At 38.5% G+C, this 18,228-nt stretch overlaps 3 protein-coding genes across 3 annotated transcripts; all 3 read right to left on the bottom strand.

Annotated features, from left to right (window-relative positions):
- Positions 1-2,649: 2,649 nt before the first annotated feature.
- LOC145566879 (uncharacterized) lies at positions 2,650-3,621 on the bottom strand. The gene is made up of 2 exons (XM_081626157.1): positions 3,506-3,621; positions 2,650-3,043 (listed from the first exon to the last, which is right to left on the bottom strand). Exons 1-2 carry the CDS (start codon positions 3,619-3,621, stop codon positions 2,650-2,652), a joined length of 510 nt encoding a protein of 169 aa, XP_081482283.1.
- A 10,401-nt stretch (positions 3,622-14,022) lies between these two features.
- Positions 14,023-15,099, bottom strand: LOC145566878 (uncharacterized). The gene has a single exon (XM_081626156.1). The coding sequence runs from the start codon at positions 15,097-15,099 to the stop codon at positions 14,023-14,025; it is 1,077 nt and encodes a 358-aa protein (XP_081482282.1).
- Positions 15,100-15,177: 78 nt separating this feature from the next.
- Positions 15,178-16,537, bottom strand: LOC145566877 (protein FAR1-RELATED SEQUENCE 5-like). The gene is made up of 2 exons (XM_081626155.1): positions 16,484-16,537; positions 15,178-16,026 (listed from the first exon to the last, which is right to left on the bottom strand). Exons 1-2 carry the CDS (start codon positions 16,535-16,537, stop codon positions 15,178-15,180), a joined length of 903 nt encoding a protein of 300 aa, XP_081482281.1.
- Positions 16,538-18,228: the final 1,691 nt, after the last annotated feature.

Genomic DNA, 18,228 nt, shown 5'->3' with positions numbered 1-18,228 from the left:
CACTACTGCAAATGCAACTTTCTCGAGTAGGGAGTAGCAGGTCTCGGCATCCGTTAGAGTGTGACTGACGAAGTAGATCGACTGCTGAATTTTATTTTCTTCCCTCAACAGCACTGCACTGATGGTGGCAGGGCTAACAGCCACGTACAAGTACAGAGATTCTCCTTCCACCGGGCTAACCAGCGTTGGGAGTTGAATCTGTTGAAGGCTTGAAGGCAATCTTCTACCGGGCTAACCACGTACAAGCCAGATGCTCTCGAAGCTGCTTGAAGGCTTCTCTTTGCTCGTCTTCCCAGATGAACTCTTTTGTTTTGGGGAGTTTTAGGGCTTTGAAGAAAGGTAACCCCTTATCCGAGGCTCTAGAGATGAACCTTGAGAGGGCTGCCATTCTTCCGGTGAGCCGCTGAACATACCTCTTTGTTTTCGGCTCAGGGAGATCGGGCGCTGTTTGCACCTTTGCGGGATTGGCATCAATCCCTCTTTTGCTGACCATGAAGCCAAGAAATTTTCCAGACTTCACGCCGAAGACACACTTCTTCGGATTCAGCTTTATTTGGTGCTTTCTTAAGGTGGCGAAGGTTTCAGCCAGGTCCTTAACATGATCTTCATCCTTTTTGCTTTTGACGATAGAATCGTCAACATAGACTTCCATGTTGCGGCCTTTTTGATCGGCGAAAACCTGATCCACTAGCCTTTGGTAAGTTGCCCCCGCATTTTTCAATCCGAAGGGCATCATTTTGTAATTATACACCCCGGCGTTCGTGACGAATGCCGTCTTTGCTCGGTCGTCGGGGCGCATGAAGATCTGATGGTACCCTGAGAATGCGTCCATGAAACTAAGCAAGGCATGGCCACTTGTCGAGTCGACTAGCTGATCGATCCTCGGCAAGGGGTAAAAGTCCTTCGGACAAGCCTTATTTAGGTCTGTGAAGTCAATGCACATTCTCCAAGTGCCATTTGCCTTCTGAACCATCACCACATTAGCCAGTCATTCTGGGTACTGACAGGGTTCGATGGAGCCTGCATCCAGCAACTTTTTGACTTTGGCTGCGATGTCTCGGTTCTTGCTTGCGGAGTAATTTCGCTTCTTTTGCTTAACTGGCCGACATGTGGGGTCGACATTAAGCTTGTGAGAGATGAGGTCTGGACTTATCCCGGGCATATCAGCTGCCGAGAAAGCAAATACATCTCGGTAGTCCCTAAAGAGCTGGATGAGTTCAACGCGGACATTTGGATCAAGGTCCATTCCGATTGTAACACATTTTTCAGTGTCTCCTTCGGTCAACTCGACCGTTTCAGTCTGCTGATCCAGCTCCATGGATTTGGGGCCGGATTCTTCATCATCTGGCCTGCTGTCAATGTCAGCAGGCGTCCCAGACTTTTTCTTCGGCTGGCTCTCTGAGTCGCTCGGCTCAGATGAAGAACCAGCTTTTTCTTTCTCTGACCGTTTTTCTTTGGCCAGTGAACCTTGGGCCGAAGCACTTAGGCCTTTCGGCTTCTTCGAACTTGGCTCTTTTTCTTTCTCCTCCTCATCCTCATCGTTGTCGTCTTTCGAACGACTAGTGGATGGCTTGAGGTAGTTGCACCTTCGGGCCTCCTTTTGGCTGCCCTCAATTCTTTCGGGGTAGCCAGCATCCGAAACATATATCATCATTTGATGGTATGTTGAAACTACCCCTTGAATTTCGTGAATCATAGGTCTCCCCATGATCACGTTGTACACTGAAGGAGCATCAATGACCAAAAATTCAGTCATGACGTTCCTGGCTGCTTTAGCGCGGCCGATGGTGACAGGAAGAAGGACCTTCCCATCAGGATAAGTTGAAGCTCCGTTGAATCCAGAAACCGGGTAGGGTACTGGCGTTAGGTGTTTGGGCTTCAGCTTGATTTGGTTGTAGGCCTTTCGGAACAAAATGTTTGCTCCGCTGCCTCTATCCACGAGAGTCCTGGACACATCGTGGTTGGCAATTGTAGCAACAATCACCAAGGGATCCTCATGAGGGAATGTCACCCCCCGGCAGTCGGCGGCTGAGAACGTCATGTTCGGCGCCGGGGACTGAGGAGGTTGGACATCAGCATTTTTCACCTGGTGGGTCAGAGCCCTAAGGCGACGCTTATACTCCCTTCGAGAACACGTCCCCCCGATATAACATGTATCGGGGCGAATTTTTCCTCCGAAGTCTTGTTGTTCTTCCGGGGGAAGTCCAGCTCTTGCCGAGAGTCTTTCTCAGACTTCTCAGCCTCTTTTTTCTCGCGGTGATCCGCGATATATTTTTTCAAGTATACCTTCCGGACCATATCCTCGATTTGGTCCTTCAGCTGGATACATTCTTCAGTGCTGTGTCCTGGTGACTCATGGAACTCACACCAAAGATTTTTATTTTTCTGCTGATACCACTAGGGAAGGGGTCTCGGCTTTCAGTAACTCTGCTCTCCCTTCGTCACGCTGTAGATCTTGGCGCGTGGGAGGGCGAGCGGAGTGTAGGATTCATATTTGCCTAGATAAGGTGCAGATTTCTCCTTCTTCGGCTCGTTGGTCGAAGCTTGCTCTGAGGCTTTCGCCTTTCCTTTCGACTTCTGGCCTTAGCCTTCATTCGGTTGTAGTTTTTGTTTCCCGCCCCCAGTTTGAGGTTGGGTTTTTGTTTTGTTTCATTCCTCGGCTCGGATGAATTTGTCCGAAGCATTGAGAGCTTCCTCCAAGGTCTGGGGTGAATTCATGACCATGAAGTCAGAGAACGGACCAGTTCGAAGGCCGTGCTGAAGAGCGAAAACGGTCAGCCCTTGATCCAGCCGAGAAATACTGGATGACTCATTACTGAAACGAGTCAGATAGTCCCGGAGGCTTTCGGCCTCACCTTGCTGAAGGCCCATGAGCTCTGCAGTTGTTTTCTCTCGGCGGTTTGCCGTGGAAAACTTGCTTTTGAATTTGGCGGACAATTCGTCCCACCCGGTTATGGAACCCTCCTTTACTCTCTTGGAGATCCACGCTTGCGCGACCCCCTTGAGAGTGGTAGGAAAGTATTTGCACCAGGTCGCTTCAGACCTGGGGCACAAATGCATATGCCCCTCATAGGAGGCAATATGGTCCTTCGGATCCGAAGTCCCATCATAAGTAATGTGCGACGGGATTTTAACCGTCGGTACATGCTCTTCCAGGATCCATTGCTCGAATGGAGAACTGGTTGGAAGCATCACAGCTTTGCCCTTTCTTCTAGCCGAAGGAACCGCTCTCCGTCCTCTCAGAGAGGTAGAAGTGGTTTTCGTTCCTTGGTTAGAAGGTTGAGGCTCATTCCCCGGAAATGAGAGGCGGCTGTGCACACTCTGTTCCCTGCGGCCGAGGCGCTCGTGAACGCTTCGGCGAATAGTATCCGGACGAGAGGCTGAACTACTACTTTTATGAGTTTTGCTGAAGGTGAGCTGAGTAGAAGGCTCCTTGAAGAAATGCGAGTTCCTTTGTCTTTCTCGCTCGGTTCTCCAAGTATCCTCTTCCTAATTTTCCTCCAACTCCTTGAAGGACTGGGATCTCTCCCCCTCTTGTCCGGTCTTCCTCCGCTGATGCCTGGTTTGCGGAGGTGACCGGTCACGAGGTGGTAGCATCATGCCGGCCTTCATGGCCTCCATGAAAACCGCCACTGCTCGCGTAATTTCCTCGGTGGAGGGTCCCGTTTGAGAGGTTCCTCTATGAGTTTGGGGGCAAGAATGAATGCTCAAAGGCGGGCTTCGAGTGTTGGAATGAGCCCTTGGGTTGGACTGAGCTGCAGCGCTGGACCGAAGAGGACTCGTCCTACACTGCGAGCGGATGGAGGGAGATTGCGACCTAATTGGCTTAAAGATTTTTTGAAAGTCTTCCCCACAGACGGCTCCAAATTATTTCGAGTAAAACAATGGGACCCTGCCGAAGGTCCTGAGAAGTGGTGAAGACTGGGCTCGGTCCGAATGATGATGGGCCGAGGGTTTCCTACACAGCAAACACACGTAAACTGGCCTCGGGGGTTGTGCCGAGGAAGGCCCCTCCGATGCCGAAGTCAGTGCGATGTGTAGAGAAATAGCTATGTAAGAGAATTAAATGCTTGAGGCTGTATGTGAATGAATGATAAATGGTGCAATTGAAGGTTTTTATACCTTAGCATAATGAGGAGAAATGGGCTTGGAGTCATATGGGCGGACCATGTTGACTGGGCCGCTAACTTGGCAGGATTGGAGACTTGGGCCTTGACCTTGGCTTGTAATTGAATCATTTATGGGTCAGGTCCAATTAGGCTTAATTGGACCCAAACACCCTCTATTATTTTTCTTTTCTTGACACACATTTGATATAAATTCTTTATCTAATTTAGAACTTCAAACCTCTTGTACTATTATCCTTCACCTTAAAGAAAAGAAGAGAGGGGAGAGAAAAGCATAAAGGTACTTTAACGAATCCCAAAACATACTTTTGGGATTCATAAAATTAGTGAATAGTTATTTTTTGATAATAAAATCCATGATAATTTTTATAAATATTGTATAAAAACTCATAAATATTTTGACATAAGTGGCGTGGCAAAAGTACGTGCATGCAGCATGCACGTGCATGCTTATGGGAAGATTGAGAGTTCTTCACTTCAATGGAACGGTCATCGGCCATCTTTTTCACTTTAATGGTCTCACTTTTAACTCTATTTAGGGTCTGTTCATATTTACTGAACTGAGCTGAACTGAACTGAATTGAACTGATTGGAGCTGAACTGAACTAATTAGAGATGAATTGAATTGAACTGAGCTGAAATGAATATTTTATGAGAGAGGGAAATTAGAAGCTGAACTAAACTGAATAGATTGGAGCTGAACTGAACTGAACTGAACTGAAATTAAGTAAATGTGAAGAGGCCCTTAGTGTTGATCTTATTGTTTTAAATGATTGGTGACGTAAATGTATGTACACTAGCACTTTAATTAGTTGATGATCACACAATAATACGAGTAACATATTAGTACAGTAGTACTTTTTATAGTTATATTAACAGTTATTAATCATTAATTAGTCACACTTTATTTCTTATTCCATTCGGACCTAAACAAACAAGAAAGGACACCACTTTTGTTTCTTAAAGTCTGATTATTAAAATGCTCCACATAAAGCACTCTTTTTTCTAATTCTATTTCTACTCAAACCCTATTTACGTAGTACATGTCACTAAATGATTAAATTAGCATGTATGTCACACTTAATTTAAAGGGAGGAAGTTTTTTTATGTTAAGTATTTATTGATTTAGATTTAAAAAAAAATGTAAAATCTTGTTTAATATATCCGTAGCTATAAATTATTAATTTTTTTTGTATGTTTTAATTATATTTGTGCTCAAGTACGTGTATTAACATCGCACAAAAAGATATGGAGTAAATGAAACAAACAAAATGAAACAGATCAAGTACTCCCTCCATCCCTAATATTTTGCCCTATTTGACTTATCATGATCTCCACCATCAAGTATTACCAAAATATACAATAAGACGAATCCAACAAGATCCCACAAAACTATATGATCTCTTATAGATTAATAAGATTTTTTTTGTCAAATATTTTAAAGTTTGACCCAAATTCTAACAACGGAGCAAAAATTTAACCACGAAGGGAGTAGTAATTTTGCCTAATGACGCACATTAGCAATAATAATTACTTGTATTGTACTGTCACACTATATTTCTTGTTCTACAACGTTGTACCAATCCAAAATTTTCAATTATTAAGGAATGAAGCAAGGGTAGCAGTTTGTCTCTGTCTATTTTCTGTTATATTTTTGTATTTTGATGATACAAGTATATCATTAAATTAATAATATGGCTTTTTAAAATGGGGATTCTTGCTTAGCCTCCTTATTAATGCCTTGCCTTGAGCAAATTGATGTATGAACAATTGAACATACGTAGTAATCGTAATAATTAAGCGATTGTAAAATATTATATATATATATATATATATATATATATATATATATATATATATATATATATATATATATATATATATATATATATATATATATATATAATTTAAGAACCATATATTATGCATGGCACTTATATAGTTATATGGTTCTTATAAAATAAAAAAGCCTTGAGCAAATTGATGTATGAACATAGGTAGTAATCCACTTATGCCATGCATAATATATGGAGTACTGACTTCTTTTTGTGAAGTAATTTAGTTGTATTGTATGTGGTCTAATACATACCTTTATTATCATTATATTTTATATTTAATATATTATTAAATAATACTATAATAACAATCATTCGGTAAAATTGCTCGCTATGAAAACTCCATTTATTAATGAATTATGTCACAAGTATATATTAGGAGCTACTAGAACAACAAATTCTGAGATATGTATAATAGGTCGATCCTGAAGGCGGTCGGGAATGGTCTTTCCGGTTGATTAATAGACCTAATGGTATGTATAATAGGTCTGAGATATGTGGTAGTTGGCTCCACTTTGTTCGTACAAGAAAATTAAAAATCGGTGATGAAGTTGAGTTTGATCGGAACCATTACTTTCAATCTACTGCACCCATTGTTGTACGTGTAGTTAGACACTAAACAAGCTTTGTGCATATATTTGCAATGAAGTTCAATCAACTTTTTCGCAAGTAAGCTCTTCCTAAACAATGCACACTCTCCTTATTTTCTTGCTATATATTATTCATATTGAAATATTCATAATGATTAGGTTAATTTTTAAATTACCATTCAAAAATGTAATCATTTTCGAACTAACCACCCGTTTAATTTTTTATTTTAAATTACCACCCTTAAATTAAATAAATGCTCATAATGTCTTATGCGTATGTGGGTAAATTCCTTAAATACAAACACGATTTGTAATTCAAGTCTCCTTTTTTTTTTTGGATCAAACAGCATTTCGAAGAAAAATGATACGATTTCTTACCAGATTTTCTTGAAGAACCTACATTACCGAATTACTTCAAATTTTTTGTGATCGAATACATAAATTCGATGTTTTTGCATCAGTTGATTGATATTGTACTGTGAAATCTATTTTTCTAGAATTAAAAACCTACGCCAATATGCTTTATAACCCCGAATTTTGCAAATTCGATTGTTGAACAAAGTTGAAGGACATTGAAGAATGTGAAGAATGTTGATGAACAATGACGCACGACTGTAGATCTTTATTTATAGAGAAATTCGTTGATTGTCGAACAAAGTTGAAGGACATTGAAGAATGTCGATGAACAATGATGAACTATGAAGAACATTGATGAACAATTTTTTTATTTTGATTTTTATAATTTAATTTTTTTTATTTAATTAAATACTGATTTTAATAAATAAATTTTGAAAATTATAAAATGATTTTTGGAAATACAATAATTAAATTTTGGGAAATAACTAAAATTAAGGTTTGACCAAGGATAAAAAAAAAATTTAAAAAGCGGCCAATGATAATTCAGTATAGTAGTGGTCATAATGAAGATGACCACAGTAGAAACATCCTTAAAAACAGCATTTGAACAATAGGCTTTGGTGCATACAGACAATAATCACTTGAATCTCTAACGCCGTTTATCATCAATCAATCTTAATCAACCACCCAGGGATGATGAGAGCAGCAGATTGGAGTTTCAAGTGTATGACATGAAAGGGCGCAATTGGACTCTAACTTGCACCACTAGGTCCGGCATATATCCTAAGCCCGTCATACCTCGTGGCTGGAGGAGGTATCAACTCTTCTCATCATCCTCCACACAAATACTCGTTTTATATATTTGAGTTTGTACAAATATTAAAATTTGGTCAAATTATATTATGAAGATCTTTGTCAAGCTTACATGTACGTTATATTTGGATGAAAACAGGTTAGTAGGAGACAATGGATTACGCGAAAATGATGAAATCAAGTTTTACAAGAATCTTGATCCTGGTTCACCTATCTTCATTCATGTGACGCCTAGAGCTCAGCAAGGGTAGGTATATGATACGAGTATGTATATATATACGGACCTATATATATACCCAAAGTCTCTATGCGGAAAAGTACATTCTCCAGTGTCTGATGATTGTTATATGAATGTTATGCCTCATCATTATTATAAGTAGCAGCTTGCATGTCTTACTATTATATCTTTAAATTATGTCTGTTTGCAGGTAGGAGGGAGTACTGAAGTTAATCAACTATCATTCCTTTGACGTCTACGGCCGCCAATGTGATCTTCAATCTTTAAGAATATTACTTGTATGCAGCTTTCCATACATTTGTGTTTAAGTGGGATAGAGTTTGGTTTAGTGAAAGCCTCAACTTGTCTAAAAGTTTATATGAGTGTAATTTAATTTGTGCTCTTGTTTAAGTTAACTGTATGATGTTAAAAGTTTGTAAAATTATTGTTGTTATATATAAGTTTCTTCTTTGTTAAAGCAAGGATTTACAACTATGTTTGCATCATTAGCCGTGCATATCCCCAACTTTATGGGATGTGCATTATCAACTAAACGCATTAGGTTTGTACAAAACTATCCGAGAATCCGAAAATTCGATCCGCAACCAATTCGAATTTTTAGATATCCGATCCGAGTTTTCATTCCGATTCGAAAAAACGGATATTGGATGTGAATTTGGATATAGATTTTCAAAATTTCAGATATCTATAAAGCCTAAATAGTGAAATATATATAAAATTTCTAAATTATTTATATAAAATAATTAACTTATTATAATATTCTAAATATATTTGATGATAATATTTATTGTAGAAGGACTACTATTTTGTTAAAATATGTTGTACAACTTAGCGATAAAAAGCGGTAAAATTAGTGAAATTTAGATAGTAATCATAATCAATTTTAGTTGATATTGGATAATGGATATTCGAAACATCTGATCCGAAAATTTTGGATATCTAAATATCAGATGTCCGAAATTTTCAAATCGGATTTGGATATCAATTTCCGGTCCGAAATCACATTTTGAATCGGAAATCCGATCCGTGAATAGGCCTAAAACGCATCCATCCATGCTCTCTCTAGCGAAATACGAAGTAATGTTTTAAAAATCACACATTAAAATATATGGCATTGGTAAGATACGAAGTTTAAGCTTCCAAGCAGTAATATGTACCCATTAAAAAAGACAATATATTTGTACCTATACATTAGTTTCTAGCAAATTTTCAATATGAAAGCAATTGTTATAGCTGAAGTGCTCTATCACAATTATAATCTAGTCATCTTATTTCCATTTCTTCAACACAAAGTATTGGGTGCGGCAAGCCGCACCTAATGTTTCGTCAGTCGAGACTCAAGAAAGTAACAGATCACCGTCATCTTCTTGTGATGAAAAACAAGTTTTCACTCGATGATAAGTTGGTGGTGGTTACGGCGAAGGAGAGCAGCGAGGTCATCCATGGCGGAAGAGAGAGAAAGCTTGAGATTCTCGAATTTTTTGAAAAATGCCCAAAAATCGAATTGGGGCTTTCTTATGTGATGTATAATTGTTGAAATTAATTCTCCCATATGATTGTATGTTGAATTGTGAGCATTTTGATAACATATGCATGTATTTTGGTTGAGAAATGAGCAAGTTATGTTATGCTCATGACCTTAGTACGAGCACTTCAATGGAGGTTCTACCATTGTTATACATATTATCAAACAAATTATACATATCTTCAAACAAGTTATACATATCATCCATTGTTTGGATGATATCCTCTATTGGCTATATGATATCATGGTTGGATGATATCCTCTATTAGCTATATGATATCGTTTATGATTGTGTCTATGATATCCTTTATTGACTGGATGATATCCTCTATTGGCTATATGATATCATGGTTGGATGATATCCTCTATTAGCTATATGATATCGTTTATGATTATGTCTATGATATCCTTTATTGGCTGGATGATATCCTCTATTGGCTATATGATATCATGGCTGGATGATATCCTCTATTGGCTATATGATATCATGGCTAGATGATATCCTCTATTGGCTATATGATATCTATATGATATCATCAAACCTTGATATCATATAGCCAATAGAAAATATCATTCAGCCAGTAGAGGATATCATCTAGCTAGTAGATTTACCATCCAGCCAATAAAGGTTACCATATAGCCAATAAAAGGATATCAGCCAACCAATAGAGGATATCATTCAACCAGTAGAATTATCACCCGGCCAATAAAGGATATCATATAGACAATAAAGGATATAATCCAGTTAGTAGAGGGTATCATCCAGCCAATAGAGGATATCATTTAGCCAGTAGAAATATCATCCAGCCCATAAAGGATATCATATAGCCAATAAAGGATATCATCCAGCCAATAGAGGATACCATCCATCCAATAGAGGATATCATCCCGCCAATTGAGGATATCAAAAATCTGCATTTTGTCAGTCCGGACTGACGAAATATCATCCAGCCCATAAAGGATATCATATAGCCAATAAATGATATCATCCAATTAGTAGAGGATATCATCCAGTCAATAGAGGATACCATCCATCCAATAGAGGATATCATCCCGCCAATTGAGGATATCAAAAATCTGCATTTTGTCAGTCCGGACTGACTAAATATTTCGTCAGTCCGGATTGACACAATACCTTCTCTTTCTTCAATGTGGTTAGAGTAGTCCCGATGAGCTTAGGTTACATTACATCTTAATAACAAACACGCTTGTAGTAAGCTTGTTCGACGACAGAAATTAAAAATGTTAGAAAGTAATTAGATGTGAAATTTAGCATAAATCTAATAGCTAGCACTATTTTTTCTTACTTGTAAGGTCACTAAGGTGTCAATTTAATTTTATATTACATCATTATAGGTAAATTTATATACAAGAATATATAAAGCCATAGGTATGTACTTATAAAAATATAATATTTTTGTAAACATCATTAATGAATGCTATGATGGATAAATAATATTTGTTATTGAACTATGTCATTGTTATATTGTTAAAAATTCTTAAGCTATGAAATTTGTTAGAATATTATTTTATAAGTGTTTATTGGGATTTTCCGCATCACCAATATTTTGTATCCTTTATTATTATCGATCTTATTTTTCTTGGATCTTATGTTTATTTGTTTTGCAACCCGAGTCATCCCAAAATACCTTGCTGCGACTTTTAGCAAAACCAATGAAGATCACAAAATTTCTTCTCTATTAAGAAGTTGTGTCTTTACATACATTGGGTGATTGTGTCTCTACATCATTTTGTTAAAAACAAAATTTCTATTTTTTTTAAAGATAAGGTATGGTTTAATAGTTTACCTTTTTCAAAAGGGAGTTGTTAAATAACGCCCACATTCTTATCAAAATCGCCCACAAATTAGGAATGAATTTACGTTCTTACCCATACTCAAAATCCTAAACTCTTTCTCTCTTTCACTCTCTAACATCACCTCTTTCTCTTTCCTCACTTAAAACCTCTCAAGAAAACTTAAAATCACCACCACCACCAACCAACACCACCATTGCCGCCGCTACCGCCGCAAAACAACATTCACCACCTTAAATCACCACCACCACCGCACATTGCAACCACCACCACAAGGTCCACCACTTCAATATCACCACCACCACCGCCCATAACTGCCGAGAATGCCACGGTCGAGGAACGCAGCACGCGCGAGGGAGGAGGACGCAGCCCAGGCGGAGCGGGTATATTTTTTTTCGCCGGAAAATTACTCAAACCGCCCTGTCTGTGCGATTCAACCGTGGTACAACCGCCCAAGTTAGACGATTTGACCATGGTCAAAACGCCCAGGATATACGGTTTGACCATGGTTCAATCGTATAGTTTGGGCGGTTGTACCACGGTTCAATCGTATAGTTTGGGTGGTCAAACCGTATTTTCTGGGCGGTTTGTCTACGGTAAAACCGTATTGTCTGGGCGGTTTGTCTACGGTAAAACCGTATTGTCTGGGCGGTTTGACCGTAATTAAACCGTCTTACTTGGGCGATTTACGTAATTAAAAAAAATTAATTTAATTATATATTTGTTTATTTTAAGTGCATATTAATTAGAAATATGTTTAGGAAATAAAATTATGTAATTGTTTATTTTAAGTGAATGTTAATTAGAAATATGTTTAAGAAATTAAGTAATATAATTGTTTATTTTAAGTGAATACTAATTAGATTTATGTGTAGGAAATAAAATTACGTAATTGTTTATTATTAGTGAATATTAATTAGATTTATGTTTAGGAAAATAAAATAATGTAATTGTTTATTGGTAGTGAATATTAATTAGATTTATGTTTAGGAAAATAAAATAATGTAATTGTTTATTTTAAGTGATTATAAATTAGATTTATGTTTAGGAAAATAAAATAATGTAATTTTTTATTATTAGTGAATATTAATTAGATTTATAGAATTGAGTATTAATTATTTGTATTACATTTTTTTATTAAATAATAGCCACAAACCGTTAGAAGGCTAAATATCGAGTTCACACGTGTCGAAGGATCGGGTCCTCGACATACTCGATCTCGTGGTGTTGATGCTTCTGTTAGGAGGGAGAGGGCAGCTTCTCGCACGGCGGATGATGTCCTGGGTTGGCCTTCGGATGCTCAGCACGAGCTAGATCAGGTCATGGATGATTATGATTCCGATCATCATGACACGGAGGATGCCACGACTTTCGAGAGTGGGCGAGGAGGATTTGAGCACGGGGAGTTGTCGTTTGGGATTTTCGTGAGGAAAGGTAGAGGAGGGAGGTTTGTGGGTTCTACGACTACGACTTCGAGCAAAGGCCGTACTCGTAGGTCTCGTGGTTCTCGAGACTCAGATACGTCTTGGCTTGTTCACGAGGCGATGCCAGGTGGTCCAGCTGATGGCAGTCTTATCCCTAGCTATGCAGCTCACGTTGCTTCTCGTGTTTGGGTCGGGGATGATCGTGATCCGTTGAGGTGCCACAGTAGGATTTAGTGGTGTAGGTCGTTGCAGGAATGGGAGACAGAGCTGAGTGCGGATTTACGTGCACGCCTTAGTGTCACTGGACTACATATGCAAAGTTCTATCACTAATTTGTAGCTAAAGTATGTCATGTTGCTATCCGACCTACATATCGTTGATCCCAGTCTTGCACACTAAAATCGCGCACGTCGTACCAAAAACCTGCTACAGGAGGGACTGGAAAATTAGGTGACATGTCCAATCGAACATAGTGATAGTTGCCACTGTGAGGAGTGCAAACTCCCTATATGGGCCCGTGGCAGTGGACGAGGCACTCCATGGTAGCACAGTGATGCATGGATACACACCTATTCCATCTACGGCAGCACCGAAAAGCATAATGGCAGTGTTGAATAGGTTAGCGATCGGAAACAAGTCCTGAAACACTACCATCCAATGTTCACTTGTGCATCTCCCACCAGTCCATCTGATACGACGAACCTCGTTCTCCAGTTGATCAGCATAAATTTGAGAGTAAAGGTTAGGATGCGCGGCAACCTCGTTTGCAACCATAGTCCTGGCCAACATCCACTGCTCCTGGTCCCCCAAAAAGAAATCTGCAAAACATCAAAATCCGCAATTTCCGTCACCTATCGGGTCAAGCCAACCTTCCAAAAACGGCAACATGAATTTTGGAAAATGATCGACGTATAAAAAATCATCGATGTTCATCTGACTACCTGTAATAATCACCGGGAAAGTATTTTAGCATTATAAAAACCCGACAACGTCCGCACTAATTAAATCCCAAAAGAATTAATTAAATGTAAAACATATTAACAACAACAACAATAATAATGATAATAGCAAGTAACAACAACAACAACAACAACAACAACAACAACAACAACAACAACAACAACAACAACAACAACAACAACAACAACAACAACAACAACAACAACAACAACAATAATAATAATAATAATAATAGCAAGTAACAACAATAACAATAACAATAACAATAACAATAACAATAACAATAACAATAACAATAATAATAATAATAAAGCATATACCAGAAGGCGTTTCCATGTTTACTGATGATTGTGATCGACCACGTCCGGAGCTAGATGTAGAAGTAGCACGACCCCTACTTCGGCCGCGACCTCGCCAACGACCACGACTACGACCGCCCGGATATGCTCGAAGCCACTTGGATCACGCCTGGTAGATGAGGACCACTGTTGGCCTTGTGGTCGACCCCTGGTTGTCTCATTTATCTCGGGCTCTTCATAATCTACATCTTCAGGGTAAAACTCCGCAAACAACACTCGGTTCACACTTCGCACAAAACTGGCATCACGAAGTAGTACCTCGTCAACCAGGGATCTAAACTGCGTCGTGTCCTGTTCCAACTCATCCTCAAAGATAGGAATGTCAACACCGTCTCCAATGACTAGGGTTTTCCAAAAAGGATGGACCTGATCCAAATACAACTCCGTACCACCCTGAATTGAGGTGTGTATAGTAAAAGCGCGTGGGAGTCCGTGTGTCATCAACATCGCACAACCACAACGCTCGTACACATCATCAGATAACTCTCTCATCCTGTTCACCTCCTGCTTAAGAATTTTGAGAGCATGGAAGGAAACATAGCCACTGAGATTGTGCAAGGGCATTCCCCTGTACTCCACTCCAATTCGTCGTCTGGAGTCCTCCAAATGATGACGAATTTGAATAAGCAAACCCTCAGTGGCGCGGTGTACACGGTTGAAGATAGAATCCATTGACCCTTTGGAGCTTCCGAGCCACTGTTTAAGCACAGAATGTTGACTCTCCACTCTACACGCGTTCACGTTGCCAAAGTGCAGCACCTTATTTGTCCAAGCCGGAATAAACTTGTTCTTGTGCACAAGCCAAGTTTTTTTCACATAATCCACAATGGTATGCCTTGACCTTCCCCAAGTATCCTTCATTTGTTGCAACTCAAATTCATATTCATCCTCAGTTGTCGCATTCATGATTTTTGACCACCTCCCATTCCTAAATTTCTCGGCAGTCACCATGTCTTTCTTACACAAATGGTATACCTTGGCCAACACATCTTTGTTGATGTGCCACCTACATAGCAAGTGAGCTGTGTTTGGGAATATCTCTTTCACCGCCTTCATAAGTCCCAACTCTCGATCAGTTAGTATCACCTTAGGAGTCACTTCAAAACCTATATACAACTTCAATTTCTCCAAGACCTACTTGTAACTCTCATAGGACTCTGTCTTCATTAAAGCATACGCGATCAAAAAGTTTTGATTTGTCGGTGTGATCCCAACAATCTCGAAAAACGGCATGTTGTATATGTTTGTCTTGTAAGTGGAATCCATCCCTATGACATGTGGATATGTTCGTAACATATTCGCCATCTCTGGATGTGCCATAAAGGCGTGGATGACAACACGTGTGTCGGGGTCAGCAGCTACCCAACTAACGTATTTGCGCTCATTGGCCAAGTGAAGGAACTGGTTGACGACATCTCTCCCTTCACTAGCATCAACCCTAACACGACTTCTGAAATTGTAGATGTGTCTCATGTTAGGGTTCTCAGTGGGAAACGCATCTTTCACTGCCGCCATTATGTGACTAGGTTTAGCACATGCTGAACTCATTTGACTAACCAATTGCTTCACAGCCGGACTTAGACCACTTACTTGCCGATGACCCTCTCGATATACCATCATTGGGTGGTTATGCAAGCCATGCAAACCTGATGAAGGAATGATTTTCCACCCTTGATCGTCCACCATACATGTGACCTTGATACGAAATGGACACTTAACACCCTTTCTTTTCGTGTTTTTCCGTACAACATTCTCCATATCTCTATCTTCGGCTGTGTTTCTATGGCCACGATCGCACTTAAGATACTTGACCGGTCGACCATCTCGTTGTTTCTTATACGAAGACTTTGTAAGGAAAAATCCGTAACGTATGGAAATGTTTTGTGCCCATTCAAATGCTTCTTCAAAAGTCGGGAAGATAATTGACGTTATAAAATATGAACTGTAGTCGATGCCATCGCCACCATAATCCGGCAGTGATGCCTATTAAACATCCCAACAAAATATTTTTAAAATAATAATCAAAATAATAATAATCATAATCATAGTTATAGTAATAATAATAACAACAAGAACAATAATAATAATAATAATAATAATAATAATAATAATAATAATAATAATAATAATAATAATAACAATGAAATAATAATAATAATAATAATAATAATAATAATAATAATAATAACAATAACAATTAAATAATAATAATAAAAAAAATATTAATAAAAAAAATAAATAAACCGGGCAAACCGGGCGGTTAAACCGTGGTAAAACCGTGCAATCCGGGCGGTCCAACCACGGTCAAACCATGTAGTCCAGGCGGTCCAACCACGGTCAAACCGCCCAGATTGCACGGTTTTACCACGGTTTAACCGCCCGATTTGACCACGGTGGACCTTTTTTTTGGGCGGTTTGAGTTCCGGCGAAAATAAATTACCTTGCGAAGTGGATCCGGCGGAGTACACGGCCTGCCGCTATCACTGTCCGTCATGTTGGCGGTGGTGGCGACGGTGCAATGGTGGTGACGGGCGGTGGTGGTTGTGTTAGGAGAGAGAGGAAGAAAAGGGTAATGTTGGAAGTTTACATAAAAATGTGGGCGATTTCGATAAAAATGTGGGCGTTGTTTAGCATTTCATTTTTTAAAAAAGAAAAAGGTCTCTTGCAGCCATGGCCCCAGTGGGACAAAGGAGAATCTAGTCATAACAGGAGTTTGGTTAGTTATTGTTTGACTAAATTTCATAAGTGCTGCAAATTTGCAATCATTATTAAAACTGAAATGTTGTTTTTTTAAGAATAACAAAATGAAAACCTAAGTGAATCACAAATGTTTGAAAAGATTCTTATCCAATCAGAAATTTAAATTTGCACCTTTTAGAAGAAAAGTGTTAACATCCTAAACTTCTTTCTCCCCCAATAATGTAATACAAAGCGATAATAAAGCTTAATAATATTCGTACTTTCTAATTATGTATACCTTAAAATTAAAAAAACGAGGGTTGAATATGAGGATAATATCTATAGTGAAAATGATACATGCAGAAGCATGGCCCTCTGATGATCTCTTGTTTTTTTAAAAAAACAAGCCCTCTTTTTACGTTTAACAATTGAACTACATAATTCAGCCTAATAATGTGATCCTTTATTGACTTTAATTTGCACAAATTAATGATTGATAGGTGATGATTTTAAGCTTGATCAAATTTATTGCTCATTGCTGCAAATTTTTTCGTGCTTATACTTGTGCCCTGAACAAGCTAGATCTTGTTTTCGTCACAAAAAATCCTAATGCTTGCGCATGCTCAACTAGCTTGAAGTATTTGAATTAGTAAATGTGATTAGAATGTCTTAAAAAAAATTTAAAAAAAAAAAATCGAACATTTATTTCATTTAAGTAAATATATAAAGACACAACATATGGGCTTACATAGGCGTCTTAGATGATGTCTATCAAATGATGCGAACAACCCAACTGAACTTAGCTAGTTTTGATGCCACTTTGTGATTTCCAATAGAGGAGAGACAAAGAATACAAGTCTACTAACAAAACCTAGCATCATTGTTTCATCCTAAAACAAATAAGTAATTTGAGGAGTAAACTTAGCTTCTTGGATTATAAAATGAAAGCTCTTTATTTTACCTTTTAATACACGACACATAATATATATTACTATCACACTTTCACTTATCTATGACGCAATTAATGAAATTTTGATTTTTACCACCTCCAAAAAACCACTTAATTGCTTTTACCACCTCTATAAAAAAAAGTTTTATTTTACCACCACATAAAAAAATGAAAATTGGCTTTTATCAGCAATCATCGCCAACTAACGGATTCCATTCATAAATCCGTTAGTGGGACCTACCATATCCACGTGTCACTATTATTATTATTGCACGAGATAAATAATTCTGATTGAGTTGTATTATTCAGAATTAATATTTTCATGCGTGCCTAAAAACAAAGGTCTTCATGTCACCCCGGCCCACCACATAAGCATATAGTACAACACTTATCTTAGTAATATGAACGCATTAACATAATCAACATCATATCCAGGGTTTTCAGTTTTTGTCCTTTTGGGATAATATTTCTATAAATAGATAGGTCGAAAAATATTGTATGTACTAGCTAGAACCACTACTTGACATATTTAATCAGTCATTTATTAAAACCAGTGA

Source organism: Chenopodium album, chromosome 11 (assembly GCF_948465745.1).
Source record: "Chenopodium album chromosome 11, dcCheAlbu1.1, whole genome shotgun sequence".
Taxonomy (NCBI): Eukaryota; Viridiplantae; Streptophyta; class Magnoliopsida; order Caryophyllales; family Amaranthaceae; genus Chenopodium; species Chenopodium album.
This window is presented reverse-complemented; position numbering and strand designations above follow the sequence as displayed.